This window comes from Rhinichthys klamathensis, unplaced genomic scaffold (assembly GCF_029890125.1).
Source record: "Rhinichthys klamathensis goyatoka isolate OS25496 unplaced genomic scaffold, OSU_Roscu_1.1 h1tg000799l_1, whole genome shotgun sequence".
NCBI classification, from domain to species: Eukaryota; Metazoa; Chordata; class Actinopteri; order Cypriniformes; family Leuciscidae; genus Rhinichthys; species Rhinichthys klamathensis.
Genome location: NW_026607192.1, coordinates 457782 through 479163, shown reverse-complemented (window position 1 = coordinate 479163; position 21382 = coordinate 457782). Strand labels below are relative to the sequence as shown.

Below are 21382 nucleotides of genomic sequence, written 5' to 3'. Positions count from 1 at the left end.
AAATCATTTCTTGAGTTTGAACCAAAATGTAATGTGTTATCAATAATAATACAGAGGTATTTGTACTCCGATATTGTAATCAGACTATACCCTGAGGCTGAGAAACCCGAAGAGAGATTGAATTTTCAGTAGAAATATTAGAGTTAGAAAATAACATTTAACGTTTTTTTCTCATTTAAAACCAGCTTCAAGGTACAAAACCTATTTTGAATTATATTGAAAGCAGATTGTAAAAAATCCACAGATTGTTGCTTAGAGGAAGCTGAACAATATTTAATAGTATCATCTGCATAAATATTAAACCTTGTATTATCAATATTAAAATACAGACAATTTATATATATATATATATATATATATATATAATATGCTGAATAATAGCGGCCCTAGCACAGATCCTTGTGGGACTCCCTTAACAACCTCCAATGGATCTGACTGAATACCTTCCACATGAACACATTGGGTTCTTCCCTTTAAATAAGAAGTGAACCATAAGATAACATTTTCTGTCCTACTGACCGAACAGCCCAGTCTCATCCTAAGACGTCAACTGTCTGACGCTTTTGACCATACGTCAACATCCGACGTTTTAGGGTACCCTTTAACGTCAGTTAGTTGACGATATCTAATCCTAACCCTACCCCAGACCTAAACCTACCCGCGTCATCTAACTGACGCTAAAGGTAAAGCGTCAGTTGTATGACGCCCTAGGATCGTCAACTAACTGACGTTAAAGGGTACCCTAAAACGTCGGATGTTGACGTATGGTCAAAAGCGTCAGTTAGTTGACGTCTTGGGATGAGACTGTGTTGGACCGAAGCTGTGCAACCGGAATCCACTTCAGTCGAAGGATGAAAGAAATGAGGATACCGTATTATATTGAAATGGTTCAATCCCCGGTTCCACCTGACTAAGTGTCGAGGTGTCCATGAGCAAGACACCTAACCCCAGCTGCTCCCGACGAGCTGAGTGGCCCCTTGTATGGCTGACACCGCCGTCGGTGTGTGAATGAGTGTATGAATGAGTGAGTGAATGGGTGAATGTGAGGCAAAATGTAAAGCGCTTTGGTGGCCATTGGGTCTGTGAAAGCGCTATATAAATGCAGTCCATTTACCATTTACCCATTTGAGGATAATTGGGCTCCCAGGCGAGACACCGATACGTCAGTATCGATGTAACGTTGAACGTGACTGACTGAGTGGGAACCAGTCCCATCACTAGTCTCTACTCTCTGCTATAGCTGAAGCTTATGATGCTGTTGGGGGCCCAGAACAATGATTCTGTGGTACAATTATGGTACTAATATCCTTTATGGGTAGAGAAGGTACAAAGGTGAACCTATAAGGTTACTCCTAAAATGAGAAATTAAAGGTGCATTTTTTGTAATTTTTTGACAGTGTAAACAAAACATAATTAAGGCCAATTAAATGTTACAAAAAACATGCCTTTCAAATATAATGCGAAGTGGGTATAATTACCCATTTCATTCTTACAAATAATTGAAAAGATCAGTTTTGTTTAGAGGCATGTGAGTTCAAGTGATTATTAGAAAAATTAAAATAAAATATTATTAGTATCTGTTTTTGCGATACTGGCCTTGTATTTAACCCAGCCTATAACACACAATTCTTTTGAACGCTTGAACACTCTGAGCTGAGGGGCGGAGCAAAGGAAATGAAGAACAGAAAACAAAACTTAAACCTCTGCCTGGAGCAAAAACAAAAGATTTCCCTCTTGCCTTCTCCACTCAGTTTGACAAGTTTCATCACCAGAGTTTACCATCTGCAGAATGTGAAATAGGCTACGATGGACACCAGGTGGGTACTTTATTATTTGTTATCTTCAGAGGTGGGTAATCCAGGGGCCAAAGAGTAAAAGTCCTGCCATAAGTTTATTCCAACCATGAACTCAGTCAGCTGATGTCACTAATTAGTTCTGTCTCCTGTCTGAATTAGCAAATCCAGGTGATTGGAACAAAATACTGAGGAGGACTTTTACTTTCTGAACCTGGACTTTATACCTCTGGCCACATGTCAGCCAAGAGCAAAGAGTCTTAGATGAAATCCACTGAAAATAAAAGAAGACATTAAATCTGTGAGGATCTCAGCAGAGGAGGATTAAACAACTCCACAAACAGCATTACCAGCTTCACTTATTACTAACCAGACTCACTTTATTTCTGTCAGACGTCTACAGAAGTTTTATTGAGAATTAACAGAGGTTTAACTGTTTAATTTGAAGTCACCATAACAGTGATTAGTGTTTCCCTTAGTTGGGCTCTCAACTCTTAATAGGCTTATTTTGTCTTTTTTGGCTCCTGTGATAGTGTGTGTATCAAACACATTTGCAGCAGTAAAAAAAGCTAAAGTGAAATGAGATCAAGTGATGATGGTTTCCTGTTGATGGACCTATACTCATCATGAAATAGACTGATTCATTGTTTTGATAATCCGACAGTTATATTGTTCCATTAATATATTCACATCTGCAGCATGAGAATCTTTTCATCTTCGTCAAATAAGTCTTTTAACAAACATGAAAAAAAAAAAAAACTGGCCTACATTGACATACACATAGGGCTGGGCGATATATCGCACGATATTGTTATGCGCATCTCGTCAGTAAAGCCGGTTCCTTGATTAGTAGTAAGTCACCTTCACCTGCTTTCAGATGGAAGATATGATGCAGATATGAGTGTTCAATTAACACTCAAGAGTGTTAAAGTTAATGAGATAATTAAGTTATTAATTGAGTGATGATTGAGCATCTAAAGGAGAAAATCTAAAATTGTAAGCCACCGTTATGGCGATCATTGTTTGCTTTAGTTGGACTCTTGACCCTTAGATTATTAACTTTAGATTTTGTTTGGCTGTTGTATCTGAGTTATAACTGCCAGATGAACAATGAAATAAAGTGATCTAATGATGTTGGCTATATTATGACAATCACTATTTGATCTTTATTTTTGTGATTTATGCTGTTGGTTACAGCATAACTGTGATTCTGGATAAATATCCAGAATTTTAGATACAATATAAAGGATTTCTTGAAAGTTGTTTTAAAAAAAAATCTTTCTTTTAGGCACACACAGACATCAAGATTCAGTCAATGCATCTCAACAATGGTGACGAGCAGAATATTCAAGTAGGAAAAGTAAATTACATAGACAATTCAGATCATAATTTATTCATACCGCAATGCATGATGGGAGCCATTAATGAGTTGTGATTGGTGGCAGCCACTGCAACATGGATTATTATTGTCACCGTTGTTGAGATTCACAGGCTGATTATTGATGTCTGTGTTTCTAAATTCTTTTAAAAGGGTTTTGATCAGAACAATGTTTATGCAATATTTTGTATTATAAGAATACTGATAATCATATGCTGTACAATCACAAAGCTGTTGCTAATGAGTTAAACTGAACTATCTCAGTAAGTTTAATTTTTCAGATCACAACATGATTATGTCAAAACATAACCAACACTATCAGATCACACGTTTTTTTGTTCATTTGACTGTTATAAATCAATAACAGCAGACAAATCAAAATTAAAGTGAAAGTATAAGGGTCAAGAGTCCAACTTAAGCAAACACTGATCACAATAACGGTGGCTTACAATTTGTGATTTTCTCCTTCAGTGATTCTGCTTGATAACATCAGGTGTCTTCAATAATGCTCAATCACTAAATTAATCACTTAATTATCTCATTAACTTTAACACATATCTGCATCACATCTTCCATCTGAAAGCAGGTGAAGGCGATTTACTACTAATCAAGGAACCAGCTTTGCTGAAGAGATGCGCATAACAATTTCGTTCAATATATTGCCCAGCCCTACCTCAGCGATTGAGTCTATTTCATGATGATTATAAAACCATCAAAGCTGCTGCAAATGTGTTTAACACACACACTGCCATAGCTGCCAAAATAGACATTAGATGTAATAAGAGTTAAGAGCCCAACTAATGGAAACACTAATCACTGTTATGGTGACTTCAAATTAAACAGTTAAACCTCTGTTAATTCTCAATAAAACTTCTGTAGACGTCTGACAGAAATAAAGTGAGTCTGGTTAGTAATAAGTGAAGCTGGTAATGCTGTTTGTGGAGTTGTTTATTCCTCCTCTGCTGAGATCTTCACAGATTTAATGTCTTCTTTTCTCTTCAGTGGATTTCATCTAAGACTGTGTCTGAAGTCAGTTGTAGTTCTTGTGTTTCTGCTCGTCCCTTTTTCTGTCCTCTTCTTTCCTTCAGTGATTCTGTTTGTTAACAGGCTTTATTAAGGCTGCAATTACTCTATATTTAATATACACAGATTCTTTTGGCTGCGATAAGATCCAGTTCTGGTTTATTTCTTTACTCTTGGCTGACATGTGGCCAGAGGTGTAAAGTCCAGGTTCAGAAAGTAAAAGTCCTCCTCAGTATTTTGTTCCAATCACCTGTATTTGCTGATTCAGACAGGAGACAGAACTAATCAGTGAAATCAGCTGACTGAGTTCATGGTTGGAATAAACTTATGGCAGGACTTTTACTCTTTGACCCCTGGATTACCCACCTCTGGTTATCTTATGATTAGTTCAAATATTTCCCCCCCATATTTTTCTAGGCTGTAATAACACAAAGTTGCCTCCAAAACAAAAAGCCATGTCAGAATGTGATCAGACAGAGAAAAAAAGTCAACAAATTAAATTTCTATTTTTGATGTGAATTAAGAACGTTATTACATTTAATAATTTGGCAAACGCTTTTATGCAAACTGACTTACAAATGAGGAGAGCGATAGAAGCAATCAAACAAACAATAGGGCAACAATATGCAAACGTGCTGTGATGAGTCCCATTAGTCTAGCAGTAAAATCCCGAGTGTTAAATTAACACTTAAAAGTGTGAATTACAGGTCCTTTTAAAAAAATTAGCATATTGTGATAAAGTTAATTATTTTCCATAATGTAATGATAAAAATTTAACTTTCATATATTTTAGATTCATTGCACACCAACTGAAATATTTCAGGTCTTTTATTGTTTTCAATTTTAACATTGATCTAATTTTTTTGTACATTTGGGTTGCTGTCAGTACAGACAAAAACGACAAAAATCGGTGTTGCCTAAACCGTGTTATCCTCTTTTTAAAATTCGCACCCTGTTGACTTCAATGGGGCAAGTTCTAAACCTGCTTTTAGCCTCTTAACATCCTTGATTTGTCATTACGAGTGCACAGCCATGTGAGTGGTGTTATTTAGAGTGACCACGGTCAATATGACTGCAGTAGATGTGAAAGATATTAATAAAAATGATGTTAATTCAGCCAGCTCGCGTACCTATATTTACTTCCTGTTTTCGGTCGAAGTCCACAGTAATCGATTGTCGAGTTTGCGCGCGCAATCATTGGTAACAAGTAACAGTGGAGACTCAGACTGACAGCTGTCAGCCGATGACGGTGCTGTGTGGTGTTTTGAGAATATCAGCTCAAATGGATAGTTCATCCGAATCAGATGTTGAACACCAATGATCGCGCGCGCGAACTCGACAATCGATGTTGGTCCACTGTGTTTTATCAAGGGCAGGGTCAATGCAGCTAGCTATCAGGAGATTTTGGAGCACTTCATGCTTCCATCTGCTGAAAAGCTTTATGGAGATGAAGATTTCTTTTTTCAGCACGACCTGTCACCTGCTCACAGTGCCAAAACCACTGGTAAATGGTTTACTGACCATGGTATTACTGTGCTCAATTGGCCTGCCAACTCTCCTGACCTGAACCCCATAGAGAATCTGTGGGATATTGTGAAGAGAAAGTTGAGAGACGCAAGACCCAACATTCTGGATGAGCTTAAGGCCGCTATCGAAGCATCCTGGGCCTCCATAACACCTCAGCAGTGCCACAGGCTGATTGCCTCCATGCCAGGCCGCATTGAAGCAGTCATTTCTGCAAAAGGATTCCCGACCAAGTATTGAGTGCATAACTGAACATAATTATTTGAAGGTTGACTTTTTTTTATTTATTAAAAACACTTCTTTTATTGGTCGGATGAAATATGCTAATTTTTTGAGATAGGAATTTTGGGTTTTCATGAGCTGTATGCCAAAATCATCAGTATTAAAACAATAAAAGACCTGAAATATTTCAGTTGGTGTGCAATGAATCTAAAATTTATGAAAGTTTAATTTCTATCATTACATTATGGAAAATAATGAACTTTATCACAATATGCAAATTTTTTGAGAAGGACCTGTATATAAACTCTGAGCAGAGTGTTAAATGAACACTGAAGCAGTGTTAAAGTTAATGAGATAATTAAGTGAATAATTGAGTGATGATTGAGCATTATTGAAGACACCTGATGTTAACAAGCAGAATCACTGAAGGAGAAAACCGGAATTTTTAAGTCACCATTATATCAGTGTTTTGTTTAGTTGGGCTCTTGACCCTTAAATCATTAACTTTAGATGTTGTTTGGCTGCTAAACTTGAGTTAAAACAGCTAGATGAACAAATAGAAAATGTGATCTGATGGTGTTGTTTATGTTTTAATATAATCATTAGTTCACAATCATTTGACCTGTATTTGGTGACTCTAAATTAGCAAAAGGTAATTACTAAGAGAATTCAGATAATAATTTATTCACACTGCAATGCATGATGGGAGCCATGAATGAGTTTTGATTGGTGGCACCCAGAATGCACTGCAACATGCAATATAATTGTCACCATTGGTGAGAATCACAGGCTGATTCTTGATGTCTGTGTGTCCAATTAAAATATAATTTCAAAGTCTTTTGACTAGAACAACTTTTAAGAAATATTTTGGATAATGAAATTACTGAAAATGTTATATTGTGGAATCAAAAGGTTAAACTTTCAGCCAAGAGCAAAGAAATAAACCAGAACTAACTGGACCTTATCTGAGCCACAAAATCTGTGTATATTCAATATAGAGTCATTTAATTTATTATTTCATTCCCCCAGGTGGGAAACTTGATTTGCACTCAGGGCACAAAATGAAACATACATACATACAGTGATCAGAGTAACAACACAAATACACAAAAGATACCCACAACGAAATAAAATAAAATGAAATGTACCAGTACAGTACACTATAAGTAAGCCTACCATAAAAAACGTAAACCACTCTCTAAATATGAGGTTACCTGAAACTATTTAGCAGGGTTATTGCACAGGGAACAAATGAGTTTTTGCTCCTATTGCACTTGAATCGTGGAACTCTAAATCTGCGACCTGAAGGAAGAATTTCAAACTTAGAATGTAGTGGATGGGTTTTGTACTCTAGAATAGACCTGGACTTACGGAGAACATGCTGTTCAAAGATAGCAGTCAGGGGAGTCTGTGCGATCCCAATAACCTTACCAGCCACCTTCACAATGTTGTTTAGGTGGTATTTGTCTCTAATGTTCAAGTTTCCATACCATGCAATCATAGAAAAAGTAAAAACAGATTCAATAAAAGATTTATAAAACAAACACATCATTTTCTTATCAACATTAAAAACATTTAACTTCCTGAGGGAATACAGACGTTGCTGACCCGTCTTACAAATTGCATCAGAATTTGCATCAAATTTCAAGTCACTATCAATTATTGTTCCTAGATATTTATACTGTTCTACAAATTCAATACCGGTTCCTTTAATGAAAGTCTGAGACGGTGATTTGGATGATTCTTTCAAAAATCTATAATCTTAGCCATAATAAGCCTGTTAACAAGCAGAATAACTGAAGGAAAGAAGAGAACAGAAAAAGAGATGAGCAGAAACACAGGAACTGACTTGCAACCACATCCTGAAATCAACTGAAAAGGAACTGACTTGCAACCACATCCTGAAATCAAAGGAAAAGAAAGAAGACATTACATTTCAGCAGAGGAGGATTAAACAACTCCACAAACAGCATTACCAGCTTCACTTATTACTGACCAGATTGACTTTGTTTCTGTCAGACGTCTACAATTTTTTTTTGAGAATTAACAGGGGTTTAACTCTGTTTCATTTGAAGTCACCATAACAGTGATTAGTGTTTCCATTAGTTGGGCTCTTAACTCAATTATATCTTTTGTTTGTTTTTGCTGATGTGACTGTGTTTGTCAAACACATTTGCATTAGAATAGGAAGATAAAACGTATTGAGATCAGGTGATGGTTTTGAAATTTTTATGAAATAACCTGATGATTACAAACCCTGTGTTTTTACAGTATTATAAGAAAATCTGCTAAAATCTTCTAACAAACATAAGCACAAAAACTTAATTTGATGGCACACACAAATATCAACAAATTATCAGCGTATGAATCTCAATAATGGTGACAATCAAAAGTATCTAGCTGCAATGCATGCTGAGTGCCAACATAGTACAAAACTCCCAGCATGCATTGCAGTGTGAATAAATTATGCACTGAATTGTCATATTATTTTGTTTAATATATTTGTTTGCTGTTGTTTTTGTTGTAACATTTAGTAGATTTTGTGTGATGTTCAGAGTTTATCTGATTATGTTGTTGACTGTCACCATTGTTGAGATTCATACGCTGATTGTTGATATCTGTGTGTCATCATAAATTAACTATTTTTCTCATGTTTGTTAAAATCCTCTAAATGATTGCTGCAGTAACACAGGGTTTATAATATGAATGTATTAATGGAACAACATCATTAATTGTTATATTCAAATGACATAAGTGCATCAGTCTATTTCATGATGATTATAAAACCATCAACAGGAAACTGTCATCACCTGATCTCATTTCACTTAAACTTTCTTTGCTGCTGCAAATGTGTTTGACACACACACTGTCAGAAGCCAAAAAAGACAGTATTATTACAAACATATTATGGTGTTTTTTTGTTTTGTTTTAGTAGAGTCAAAAAGTTACATACAGCACCTTTAAGCTGTTGTGATTAAATTGTTTTGAAATGCATTAATCACATATTTATTCAGATATTAAATATTATTGTTACTGCGTAAATAGCTCTGCTTTGATTCTATAACGCAGGGAACAATTGCAGAAGCTCCAGTGGGAGTATGTAGTGGACACACTCAACTACATTCAGACGGTGAGGGACTTCTGTGACAAACAACACAAATGGACCCTTGAGAGAGAGAAAGAGCTGAAGATCATGAGAGGCATCAAGGACCGAGCAGACAAAGTCAGTCATAAGTCTGACTATCTAAAGCGCTCAAATAATAAAGCCAAGGGATTGTGGGAGTGCCTGAAGAATAGTGTAAAATCTGAGTCCATTAATAAGGAGCTGGAGAAGGAACTGGGTGCTGTCCTGGAGAACACACTTCAGGGGCTGAAGAAACTTGACGTCTTCCTGGATGCAGTGGAGAAGCTCGCAGTCACCTCACTGTATGTCTTCACTGGAGAGAGCTTCTGGGCTGAGAACGAGAGTCCTGAAAGTGTGCGATCAGTCATCACAGCTGCAAGAATGATCTCTCCTCTCCTCATCAACTTTAAACGAAATGCAGAAACCTTCTTCCTTCCTTCACTCAGTAACTTGGACGTCCTGTCCTTTCAACTAGACAAATACATACAAATCACAGAACAGATTTGTGAGAGAATGGAGAAAAGGTTAGTACTGACATTCATGCAATGTTCATTTTTAAAGGATAGAATTTTGATTATATACACATATTAATACACACAGATTATCAAAATATTGATTATCAAAAGTATTATAAATATTAGGGTAAGACTGGGGTTAATTTAACATCTTAGGCCAAACTAAGTGGAATCGTTCAATCTGAATTAAAATTTTATTTGCTTTTATGACAATCTCTAAAATATAGACCTGTCTAAAAATAAAGGCAAGTGTTTGTTAATCCTGCTCAAACTCTCTACAGATGTAAGAAGGCTCAGCCTGTAGTGAAGTTCAGCTTGAATTTAAGCGAGGACTCCATGCAAAAAATGCTTGATCATTTGAAGCAGTTATGCGAAATCAGGTGAGACCTATGTTTATGATCTGATGTTTTCCACTCATGCATCGTGAAAGGTGGCTGTAAATTATATATTTTCTATTATTGTTTAGGATGGACCAGCACACAAGGCTGGCTTTCATTTTTCAGGAATTGAAGGCTCGGGAATTCATTGGATTATTCAGTCAGTGTCGCTCTAGACTGGAGAAGCATCTGTCAGATCTGGAAGAGAGCGCAGTTCAGCTGGACAGGATGAAGAAGGGGGCCAGTATCTCCTCTGTGGCTGGCAGGTCGGTTGGGATGGTATGGGGTGCTTTGTCCATTGCTGGTCTTGCTCTGGCCCCGGTCACTGCAGGAGTGTCACTGGGTTTCACTAAAGCAGGAGTCGGTCTGAAGGCTGTCATGAAGGCCAATAGTTTTATCACAGGCGTCACTGAACTTGGAGTCAACCAGTGGCATGGGAAAAAAGCCCAGAATATTTTCAAACAATATATGGAGGATGTGGAGAAGATTCTAAGCTGTCTGGAGCAGGCCAGTAGACAGGAGCATGTAGAGGGGCCGGCTGGGTTTGATATCATTCCAGATACTGTATCATTCCAGAAACTGGCACTTCCTGCTGGAGAATTGGGCAAAGGTATTAATGCTCTGGCGGATGCAGTTTCAGTTGTTAAAATACTCAAAACTGAGGAGGGGATTGCGTCTGCAACCAAGGCCGGGCTCCAGGGGACAAAAAGTACTCGTAACATTCCCAAACTGGCTGCAGACCTTCCCGACATGCTGGCAAAAGGGACGCCACTTGCAAAGTCTGTTTTTTTTATTGGTGTAGATGTCTTTTTTATTTGCAAAGAAACCAAAAGTCTGTCCAAAGGGAGCGAGAGTGAGTCCTCTCAGCTCATCCGCTCACGAGCAGCTCTGTGGAGATCTGAGCTGGAGGACTGGAAGAAGATCCATGATTCCTTATGCATAGGGATAGAGAGGGTCAAGAAGAGTCAGGAAGTGTTGGAGCAACCTTTTCTTCACCGAGAGCCACAGCCCCATCAGCAATGGCTGTTCCAATGGCTTTTATCCTGCTCAATCTTCCACTGCCAGTGTATGGTTGGGATAAGGAGCTTGGCCTGATGCTTGTGGAAGCACGGCTCAGAGATCCCCTGGTTTCTGAAGGCATCCAAGAACTCAAAGAAAAAAAATACATCTTCATATAATAACCTGAGGGGTGATGAGCAAATATGACAGCGCTGAGATGAGCAGTAATGACCAACATTTAGACTTGCAGTCCTGAAACATTAATCAGTTTATAAACTTAACACCTGCTTTTTTTTTTTCAAGCTTTCTGGTTTGCTAATTGATAAAACAGGAAAATAAAATAAAAATATCTTACTAATGTTTTATTATTTACTTATGTTTTATCATGTGCTTGTGTTTTATCATTTAATCATTTGGATGTTAAATAGCATTTAATCAAATGTAATCACATTTTAAGAAATCATTACTATAATTTTGATGTGTTTATTATGTTTAACTTCACTTTTATTAATCTTCATGCCTCAAATGTAGCTGATTGACTTAGTGTGAACTTTTGTACTTGTTTAAATGAGGGCAAAAGTCTTTAAGTTCCCGATAGACCGACGACAAATGCTCGAATGTCGCAGAATAAAGTGGTGAACGAATGTTATATTTGCTGAACATCTTGCAGAAGGGATTTGTGCAGCAGTTCTGTCTTGTGTATCATGTTTAGATAAACAACTTTCTGACACATTTGGGGTACAAGACAATGTGTGTACGGCCCTTTACATGGTGTGAAACCACAAAAGAAAGATGTCTTTGTCTTTCGAGTCTTCTCAAATTAAATGGGAAAGAGAGAATATTTTCTGTACGGGTCAGTCTTTCCTTGGACTCTTTCACAACCTGACTTATCTTTAGGCAAAAATATTATTCTCAGAGACTCTGAGTATAATATTCTTGCCTAAAGATGAGTCAAGTTGTGACTCTACATCGGAGTCAGAGTGTGTTAATTATAAATGACTTACTTTAGAAGTGATTTTCATTGTTAATTCTATCTTTTGATCCTGATTATGGATAAATTACTTTTACTCTTCATTTATAATTTTACTCTTCATTTATAGATAAGATCTGCTTGATTCATTGCACATGGCAAAATAATGTTTTGAGAGTTGGAAATCATTACAGGGTGGAAGTCTAAGCTGAAAACTGTATCCTATATACACGTGTCCATCAATGTCAAATCTAATATAACTGATTAAAAAAAATACTTGTACTCGTGTGTGTCTTATGTGTCATGGTTCAATTGGCCTTGTATGGTTCAAAAGCCGAATATGTTAATATTTTGAAAAAGTGCTGGTTATATTTCAATTGTGAAAGTGTTATTTGCTCTTAGTGAGAGTCTCAAGTGCGTCAGTTAAATACTGACAAATCAAATTATATTATAAAATGAGTATAAAATACAAAAGTTATAAGTTGCAAAACTAATTTATCATTTTTATTATACCATATTTTAGACATTTATAATAGTTTTCCTCTTTAAACATGAAAATATTAAGCTGCCTTTCAAATGTTAGGATTGTGATCATATTTGTCATCTAAAAGATTGAAAACCCTGCCCTATAAAACTATGAATTTATGAACTATGTTTTTATGAATTAATGGCTTGCTCTAACTGTTGCTCTGGTCTTCATCAACAACACGCGCTTGCGCTCCCTGCTGGTGAGGTTGACTAACAGCAGATGGAGATTACACTCGGTAATCTACTGCTTTCCCTGTAGTTCCTGGATGTCAACGTTAAATTTACGGTCGAATTTGAACCACTGAATTTGTAAAGCGATATAAAATGGACCAAAAATTGCCTGTTGAATAATATAGGTTGTATTTTTAAACAGTTTGAATATTTTGGAAGTGAAATATGAAAGGTGAATATGGATTATTGAGTTTTTTAATAATGAAAATGTGTTTGAAATGTTTTAAATTGAAATATTCACAGTTTAAACATTCAACCATGCTGAATTTCAGCCCATAAATATGCAAGCCCTAAAAATACAATGCATTAAAATGCAAGCAGGGTTAATGCAATGCCTATTTTTTTTCTTCAAGTAGTGCAATTCAACAGGCTTTTTGTTTCAAAGACATTTGGCATTATTTTACTTCCATACTCAGATCTCCACAGAGATTCCAGCTGAGATTCCTCACTCTTGCTCCCGTTGGCCAGACTTATGCTTTCTTTGCAAACATCTACACCAATAAAGAGGGCATTTAGTCCGATGATTCCAAAATTGACGCAGTGTTGCAGTGAGATAAATAAGAGAATAAGTGATTGTTGAAATTTACATGACGCTTTTATCCAAAGCGACTTACAATTGCTATATATATGTCAGGGGTCGCACGCCTCTGGAGCAACTAGGGGTTAAGTCGTGTCTTGCCCAGGGACACATTGGTGTCTCACAGTGGATTCGAACCCAGGTCTCTCACACCAAAGGCATGTGTCTTATCCACTGCGCCATCACCACCATTAGTGATAGGCATTAGTGATGAACACCTGCTGTTAACAAGCAAAATCACAGAAGGAAAAAGGAACACTTACTATTAACCAGTTTGACTTTATTTCTGCCCAGGGACGGCGCCAGGCGATTTGCCAGGGCTTCAGCCCCGAATGTTTTGAGTCAAGCCCCGAATAATTATTTGAAGGTGGATGAAAAAAAAGAGACATAAAATTGAGACACACAGACATAAAGATTATGCATATGATTTACAACAATGGTGACAATAAAAAAAGCTTCATGCTGCAATGCATGATGGGTAGCTTTCATAGTACAAAACATCCTTGATTCCAAAGCTTTTTTGTTTTGGTTGTCACTGTTGTTGTGAATCATATGCAAAATCTTGACGTCTGTGTGTGACTACATGATACACTTGCTCAAAACATTGTGTACACATGCTTTTTATTCACCTTCAAATAAGTAATTATTTTAAAGCTAATGCCCCAAATAATGCAGTTCCACAAGATTGGAGCTTATAATGCAAGATATAAAGACGAAAGTCTTAAACAATATTAAATGCTCACTTTGTGTTGATTTTGTCATCATCAACAAGGAGCTGATGACAGCCGATCTTACTTTTTCTTGGCTTTCTCTGCCACAACAATGGTGTAATACAAACAGTTACAACAGCCAAAGAAAAGCTAAAGTATGAAGAGCTGGGACCAAGAGCCCAACTAAAGCAAACACTGATCACCATAATGGTGACTTAAAATGAAACAAATATCAACATAAACCTCATCTAAACAATGTAAGGAAATTACATTGATCTAAACATGAGTTTTAATTTAATGCATCCTGGGTGTTTATTTGGTCCAGAAACAGTATAAATTGTCTAAATGAGACGATAAATGATGTTGAAAACATGTCCACAATGGCAATATTTGAACTAGTTTTTAAACTTGTACGAAGGTTTGATGAACGTCTATATCGGACGTGCAGAACACGTCAAAAAAGACGTCATAAAAACTTTCATTCTGGCCCCTCAGTGGACGTCTTTTCAATGTCAGACTTTTGTGATAAAGACGTTGAAAATACGTCTTTCGGAGATAATTTTGCTCAAGAACATATTCAATTTCTTACACAGATGTCACTGGCTGTATGGGTTTGGGGATCTTGTTGTTTTGTTGGGACATTGATAAGAGAAATATCTTTCAGTATGACAGGAAAAGTCTTCCTGAGGCACTTCCTGGTAAGTTTTGTTAGAGGGTGCAAAAAATTGCCCTGTAAATTAATGGTAAAATACTGGCAGCAGAGTACTTTACTGTTAATTTTACAGTCTTTTACTGTACCGCATCGTTACTGTAAAAATACAAACTCAAGTTAACTCATTTCATTTGCAGAAATCGACTTGAATTGGCAAACTTCGAATTTAGTTTATAAACTAATATTTATATTATGAGCATTTAATTTGAGTCCACAAAAAAGTTTATTGAAGTAAAATTAAACGACATTAAAAAAATCATTATAACTAGAAAAAACAAATTAACTTAAATCTCACACAGATAACTGCTATAGCTAATACCGATGGCCATTCGTGAACGATCAATTCATTCCATCTGTTACGTGACAAATGTATACAAAAATGAGAGAAAAAGTAGAGACATTTTTACATAGGCATGTCATGTGATTTGACAGAAAACAAACATTGTTTTTCTGTCTATATAAAGGCATGCAGAGAAGGTTCACTTCCTATTGAGAACACTGAACAGATGCCACTCAGAGAGAGACATCAACGACATCAAGGTTTGACTATTAATTAATAAGATACATTTTATTCGTTTGTTTTCACTTATTCAATGTATATATTTTAAAGTTCAGAATCAGAATTATAGAGTAAAATACTGCACACTACAATCGTACTGTAGGTACAACTTTTTTTATAATAAACATGTATAAAAACACAACAGGATAAACACATTTTACAAACTAAATAAATGTAAACATATTACATTACAGCTGTAATTTATAATCATGATTTTACTATGATTTAGAGTTCAACAACATCAAGGTTTGACTTAAGATACATTTTTCGTCTATTTACAATTATATAATGTCTGTATATATTTTAAAGTTCAGAATCAGAATTATAATAATTGTTATTTTTTAAATTATATAATTATTATATATAAATATAACAATTATTATTATTGTTATTGTAGGTACAACTTTTTAAATAAACACAACAGGATAGACATTTTAGAAACTAAATAAATGTAAACATATTACACCTGTAATTTATAATATGAGGAATTGTCTAGTGTTTTGAATTTACATAGACAGGATTTTAATATAATTTGAGTTGTGTTCTTCAAAATGTGCAAAAAATTTAACTTTTTTTATTTGTAAATGTATTGAGGAAGGTCTGACAGTAGCCTACAATATATGCATGTAAGAAAACATAATTGTATTGGGACTGAACTCATCAATAATGTGTCATAACAGTAGTCATATATTGTGAAACATGTAAGATGATAAATGTCAAATTGTTTCATATTTGAAAGCTTCTGTTCTCATCAAACTCTTCCTGTCAGTTGGTGGCTTTCTGAAAAACACCCCAGCGGTTTCCTTAATGTCACGTGATTTACCCAGCTACAGTTCTGTTATAAAAAGGCTTTGGCTTAACAGTGTCATATTTAGTGACATCTAGTGGTGAGATTGCGAATTACAACCAATAGAGGTTACGGTGGTGTCGTCGTCTGGAGACAGCAGAGAGTAGCCAGTTCAGCAGCAATGAGGTTTCTTTACAAAGATAAATTAAGATATTAGGTTTACTTAATTATTCAATCTACTCAGAGTTGATTGAACCAACTCAATTCAGCTGTTCTGAAACCGACAACTCAGAGTTTCCCATCTCAGAGTTAAGTCAAGTCAGAGTTGGTTAAACCTCCTCATTTAAACGGCATATATATTACAATTAAAAAATAAATAACACACAAATAAAAATAAACAGATAAAACGCAACACAATGTGGAATATAATATTTGCGAGATGAAACACACAGTCAAATATTAAGTGGTCTTGGTCTTAGTAAAAAGTCTTGAAGTGGTTCTGTTTGTACAACACTACATTATATATATATACAGTATATATATATATTTTTTTTTATCTGTGTGTTTGTGTTAGAACAGAAGCAAGGAGAAATCAGAGCTGCAGAAGTTACCATCTATTTGACAGGCACAACAAATGAATCGGTTACCTAACGTAACCTCGATTCTCTCTAGAGAGGGAACGAGTATTGCGTAAGCTAGCTTACGCTGCGGGAAAGATTCATCTTTGCTGAGATATTGAAGCCAAAAAATTATTTCATAAATTTGTATCCATTGACAACGCAGTTCCTCTGCGGCAGACCTAGAGCAGGCTAGCTAGCAGCTCATTGGTTCGCTCAGAGAGAACTGCTTAAGCCTATGGGAGAGCGGGGCTGAACCCGCTTCCAATGAGAGGCGCCCGCGCGCTCATTGCGTCATGGCCCGCCAGAATGGGCGTGGCTATGGTGTATATAACAGTCTCTCCCAGGCTTATATGTTGATTTATTTCAGCGTGAAGCGAAACGCTAGTAGCGCAAGCACGGCCGGGAACGCAATACTCGTTCCCTCTCTAGAGAGAACCGAGGTTACGTTAGGTAACCGATTCGTTCTCTTACGAGAGGTTCTCTCGTATTGCGTAAGCTAGCTTACGCTGCGGGAACACCTGGTCAACGCCGTGCGCGCTATGAATCCACTCATGAATCCCAGGGTGATACCGGGGGATTTTTAACGTGGAGTGAATGTATTATGAGGCCGGCAAAGCGGGCACATGAAGTGTATACATAAGCATGTATGAGGCCGGCAGAGCGGGCACATGAAGTGTATAAGCATTTAAGGAGAGCACAAGGGGCGAACCGGTTGTTTGAGGGACTCCCAGTAATGCAGCTTCTTAGAGAGCTGGACGTTAGACAGCTAGTAATTTTGCCTGCAAGGCGGGAACTTCCAAGTTGTAAAATCTGACAAAAAGTGGACGGGGAGGCCCATCCCGCGGCCACACAAATGTCATGAATGGAAATTCCACAGGACCATGCCCACGATGAGGCCATGCCTCTAGTGGAGTGCGCCCTGATGCCCAGAGGGCAGGGCAGGCATTTAGATGCGTAAGCAGAGGCGATAGCGTCTACTATCCATCTAGACAGTGTCTGTTTAGAGGCGGCCAGACCTTTGGTGCGCCCCCCCAAACGACACGAAAAGCTGCTCAGCGCGTCTGAACGCGGCAGCGCGCGTAGTGTACAATCTCAGAGCCCGCACCGGGCAGAGGAGATTGGCGTCGCGCTCACTATCGGATGAAGGCAGAGCCGATAGGGAAATAATCTGAGCCCTGAACGGGGTACCAATCGCCTTCGGGACATAGCCATGTCTAGGTTTGAGAATGACAACAGAATCATTCGGTCCAAACTCGAGACACGCGGCGCTGGATGAGAGCGCGTGAAGATCCCCCACGCGTTTTACTGAGGACAGAGCCGTCAGAAAAACGGTTTTGAGCGAGAGGTATTTTAGGTCCACAGACTCGAGCGGTTCGAACGGGGGTGCTTTCATAGCTTCGAGAACCATAGAAAGATCCCAGATAGGAACCGAAGGGGGGCGCGGAGGGTTCATCCTCTTAGCTCCCCTGAGGAAGCGGATGACTAACTCGTCTTTGCCCAGGGACTGAGCGCGTCGGGGTTCAGAGAACAGTACAGTGTGTGCCCTTTTCATGTGATGGGGCTCTGATAGAGACACGGGATATGTTATGCTTGTGTGTATGGGTGAGCACATGATTGTGGGCACATTTTCTACACAACTGGCAAATTTTCTCTTTTTGAGATTTCTCTGGGTAGCCGTAAAAACGGCTTTTTGTCGCTCGCAAGCGGGCTGGGACACCGGCTTGTTTGTGGCGGTCAACACTACAGCAGTCGGCGAAACAACGGGGACTGGCAGAGGGCGAAGCTTTGACGGCGGTCCGGCCGCAGCGGGAGAGCACCGTCGTTTTCTTGACTTTGTTAGGCAGACTTCTGATGATCAGGCTTCAGCGTGATCTTAGGTCGCGGGCCTCGTGGGGGCGGCGGTCTGCGGCGGCTGTCAGAGCGAGAGCGAGGGCGGCCACCCTGTCTGCGCTGGGCTGTTTGAGTCTGCGGAGGGGGGCGCTGTGGTGGAGCTCTGGCAGGAGGCTCGCGAGAGTGGCCCGCGGAAGAGCTAGCGCGGCGGGGCAGAAACAAATTCATCGCCTGAGTAGCTTTCTGGACCTCGGAAAAGCGATCGACGATTCCCGTGACAGCAGATCCAAAAAGGCCCGTTGGGGAGAGGGGCGCGTTAACAAACTCTCTACAGATGTAAGAAGGCTCAGCCTGTAGTGAAGTTCAGCTTGAATTTAAGCGAGGACTCCATGCAAAAAATGCTTGATCATTTGAAGCAGTTATGCGAAATCAGGTGAGACCTATGTTTATGATCTGATGTTTTCCACTCATGCATCGTGAAAGGTGGCTGTAAATTATATATTTTCTATTATTGTTTAGGATGGACCAGCACACAAGGCTGGCTTTCATTTTTCAGGAATTGAAGGCTCGGGAATTCATTGGATTATTCAGTCAGTGTCGCTCTAGACTGGAGAAGCATCTGTCAGATCTGGAAGAGAGCGCAGTTCAGCTGGACAGGATGAAGAAGGGGGCCAGTATCTCCTCTGTGGCTGGCAGGTCGGTTGGGATGGTATGGGGTGCTTTGTCCATTGCTGGTCTTGCTCTGGCCCCGGTCACTGCAGGAGTGTCACTGGGTTTCACTAAAGCAGGAGTCGGTCTGAAGGCTGTCATGAAGGCCAATAGTTTTATCACAGGCGTCACTGAACTTGGAGTCAACCAGTGGCATGGGAAAAAAGCCCAGAATATTTTCAAACAATATATGGAGGATGTGGAGAAGATTCTAAGCTGTCTGGAGCAGGCCAGTAGACAGGAGCATGTAGAGGGGCCGGCTGGGTTTGATATCATTCCAGATACTGTATCATTCCAGAAACTGGCACTTCCTGCTGGAGAATTGGGCAAAGGTATTAATGCTCTGGCGGATGCAGTTTCAGTTGTTAAAATACTCAAAACTGAGGAGGGGATTGCGTCTGCAACCAAGGCCGGGCTCCAGGGGACAAAAAGTACTCGTAACATTCCCAAACTGGCTGCAGACCTTCCCGACATGCTGGCAAAAGGGACGCCACTTGCAAAGTCTGTTTTTTTTATTGGTGTAGATGTCTTTTTTATTTGCAAAGAAACCAAAAGTCTGTCCAAAGGGAGCGAGAGTGAGTCCTCTCAGCTCATCCGCTCACGAGCAGCTCTGTGGAGATCTGAGCTGGAGGACTGGAAGAAGATCCATGATTCCTTATGCATAGGGATAGAGAGGGTCAAGAAGAGTCAGGAAGTGTTGGAGCAACCTTTTCTTCACCGAGAGCCACAGCCCCATCAGCAATGGCTGTTCCAATGGTTTTTATCCTGCTCAATCTTCCACTGCCAGTGTATGGTTGGGATAAGGAGCTTGGCCTGATGCTTGTGGAAGCACGGCTCAGAGATCCCCTGGTTTCTGAAGGCATCCAAGAACTCAAAGAAAAAAAATACATCTTCATATAATAACCTGAGGGGTGATGAGCAAATATGACAGCGCTGAGATGAGCAGTAATGACCAACATTTAGACTTGCAGTCCTGAAACATTAATCAGTTTATAAACTTAACACCTGCTTTTTTTTTTCAAGCTTTCTGGTTTGCTAATTGATAAAACAGGAAAATAAAATAAAAATATCTTACTAATGTTTTATTATTTACTTATGTTTTATCATGTGCTTGTGTTTTATCATTTAATCATTTGGATGTTAAATAGCATTTAATCAAATGTAATCACATTTTAAGAAATCATTACTATAATTTTGATGTGTTTATTATGTTTAACTTCACTTTTATTAATCTTCATGCCTCAAATGTAGCTGATTGACTTAGTGTGAACTTTTGTACTTGTTTAGATGAGGGCAAAAGTCTTTAAGTTCCCGATAGACCGACGACAAATGCTCGAATGTCGCAGAATAAAGTGGTGAACGAATGTTATATTTGCTGAACATCTTGCAGAAGGGATTTGTGCAGCAGTTCTGTCTTGTGTATCATGTTTAGATAAACAACTTTCTGACACATTTGGGGTACAAGACAATGTGTGTACGGCCCTTTACATGGTGTGAAACCACAAAAGAAAGATGTCTTTGTCTTTCGAGTCTTCTCAAATTAAATGGGAAAGAGAGAATATTTTCTGTACGGGTCAGTCTTTCCTTGGACTCTTTCACAACCTGACTTATCTTTAGGCAAAAATATTATTCTCAGAGACTCTGAGTATAATATTCTTGCCTAAAGATGAGTCAAGTTGTGACTCTACATCGGAGTCAGAGTGTGTTAATTATAAATGACTTACTTTAGAAGTGATTTTCATTGTTAATTCTATCTTTTGATCCTGATTATGGATAAATTACTTTTACTCTTCATTTATAATTTTACTCTTCATTTATAGATAAGATCTGCTTGATTCATTGCACATGGCAAAATAATGTTTTGAGAGTTGGAAATCATTACAGGGTGGAAGTCTAAGCTGAAAACTGTATCCTATATACACGTGTCCATCAATGTCAAATCTAATATAACTGATTAAAAAAAATACTTGTACTCGTGTGTGTCTTATGTGTCATGGTTCAATTGGCCTTGTATGGTTCAAAAGCCGAATATGTTAATATTTTGAAAAAGTGCTGGTTATATTTCAATTGTGAAAGTGTTATTTGCTCTTAGTGAGAGTCTCAAGTGCGTCAGTTAAATACTGACAAATCAAATTATATTATAAAATGAGTATAAAATACAAAAGTTATAAGTTGCAAAACTAATTTATCATTTT

General features: G+C 38.1%; 2 protein-coding genes across 2 annotated transcripts; both read left to right on the top strand.

The window, feature by feature from the left end:
• The first annotated feature begins 1723 nt into the window (after positions 1-1723).
• Positions 1724-11051, top strand: LOC130077992 (apolipoprotein L4-like). Its single transcript, XM_056243434.1, has 4 exons — positions 1724-1817; positions 9010-9588; positions 9861-9959; positions 10046-11051. The coding sequence occupies exons 1-4, from the start codon at positions 1807-1809 to the stop codon at positions 11049-11051; spliced, it is 1695 nt and encodes a 564-aa protein (XP_056099409.1). The 5' UTR covers positions 1724-1806.
• Positions 11052-18802: 7751 nt separating this feature from the next.
• LOC130077990 (apolipoprotein L3-like) lies at positions 18803-20004 on the top strand (the record flags this gene model as incomplete). The annotated part of the gene is made up of 2 exons (XM_056243433.1): positions 18803-18912; positions 18999-20004. Coding segments are annotated over 2 exons (1116 nt in total), but the record flags the coding sequence as incomplete, so codon positions are not given.
• Positions 20005-21382: the final 1378 nt, after the last annotated feature.

Excerpts from the sequence above, each read along its gene's own strand:
- LOC130077992 (XM_056243434.1), top strand. Across the intron at positions 9,589-9,860 it reads TGTGAGAGAATGGAGAAAAG|ATGTAAGAAGGCTCAGCCTG; the intron begins GTTAGTACTGAC and ends AACTCTCTACAG. Across the intron at positions 9,960-10,045 it reads AAGCAGTTATGCGAAATCAG|GATGGACCAGCACACAAGGC; the intron begins GTGAGACCTATG and ends ATTATTGTTTAG.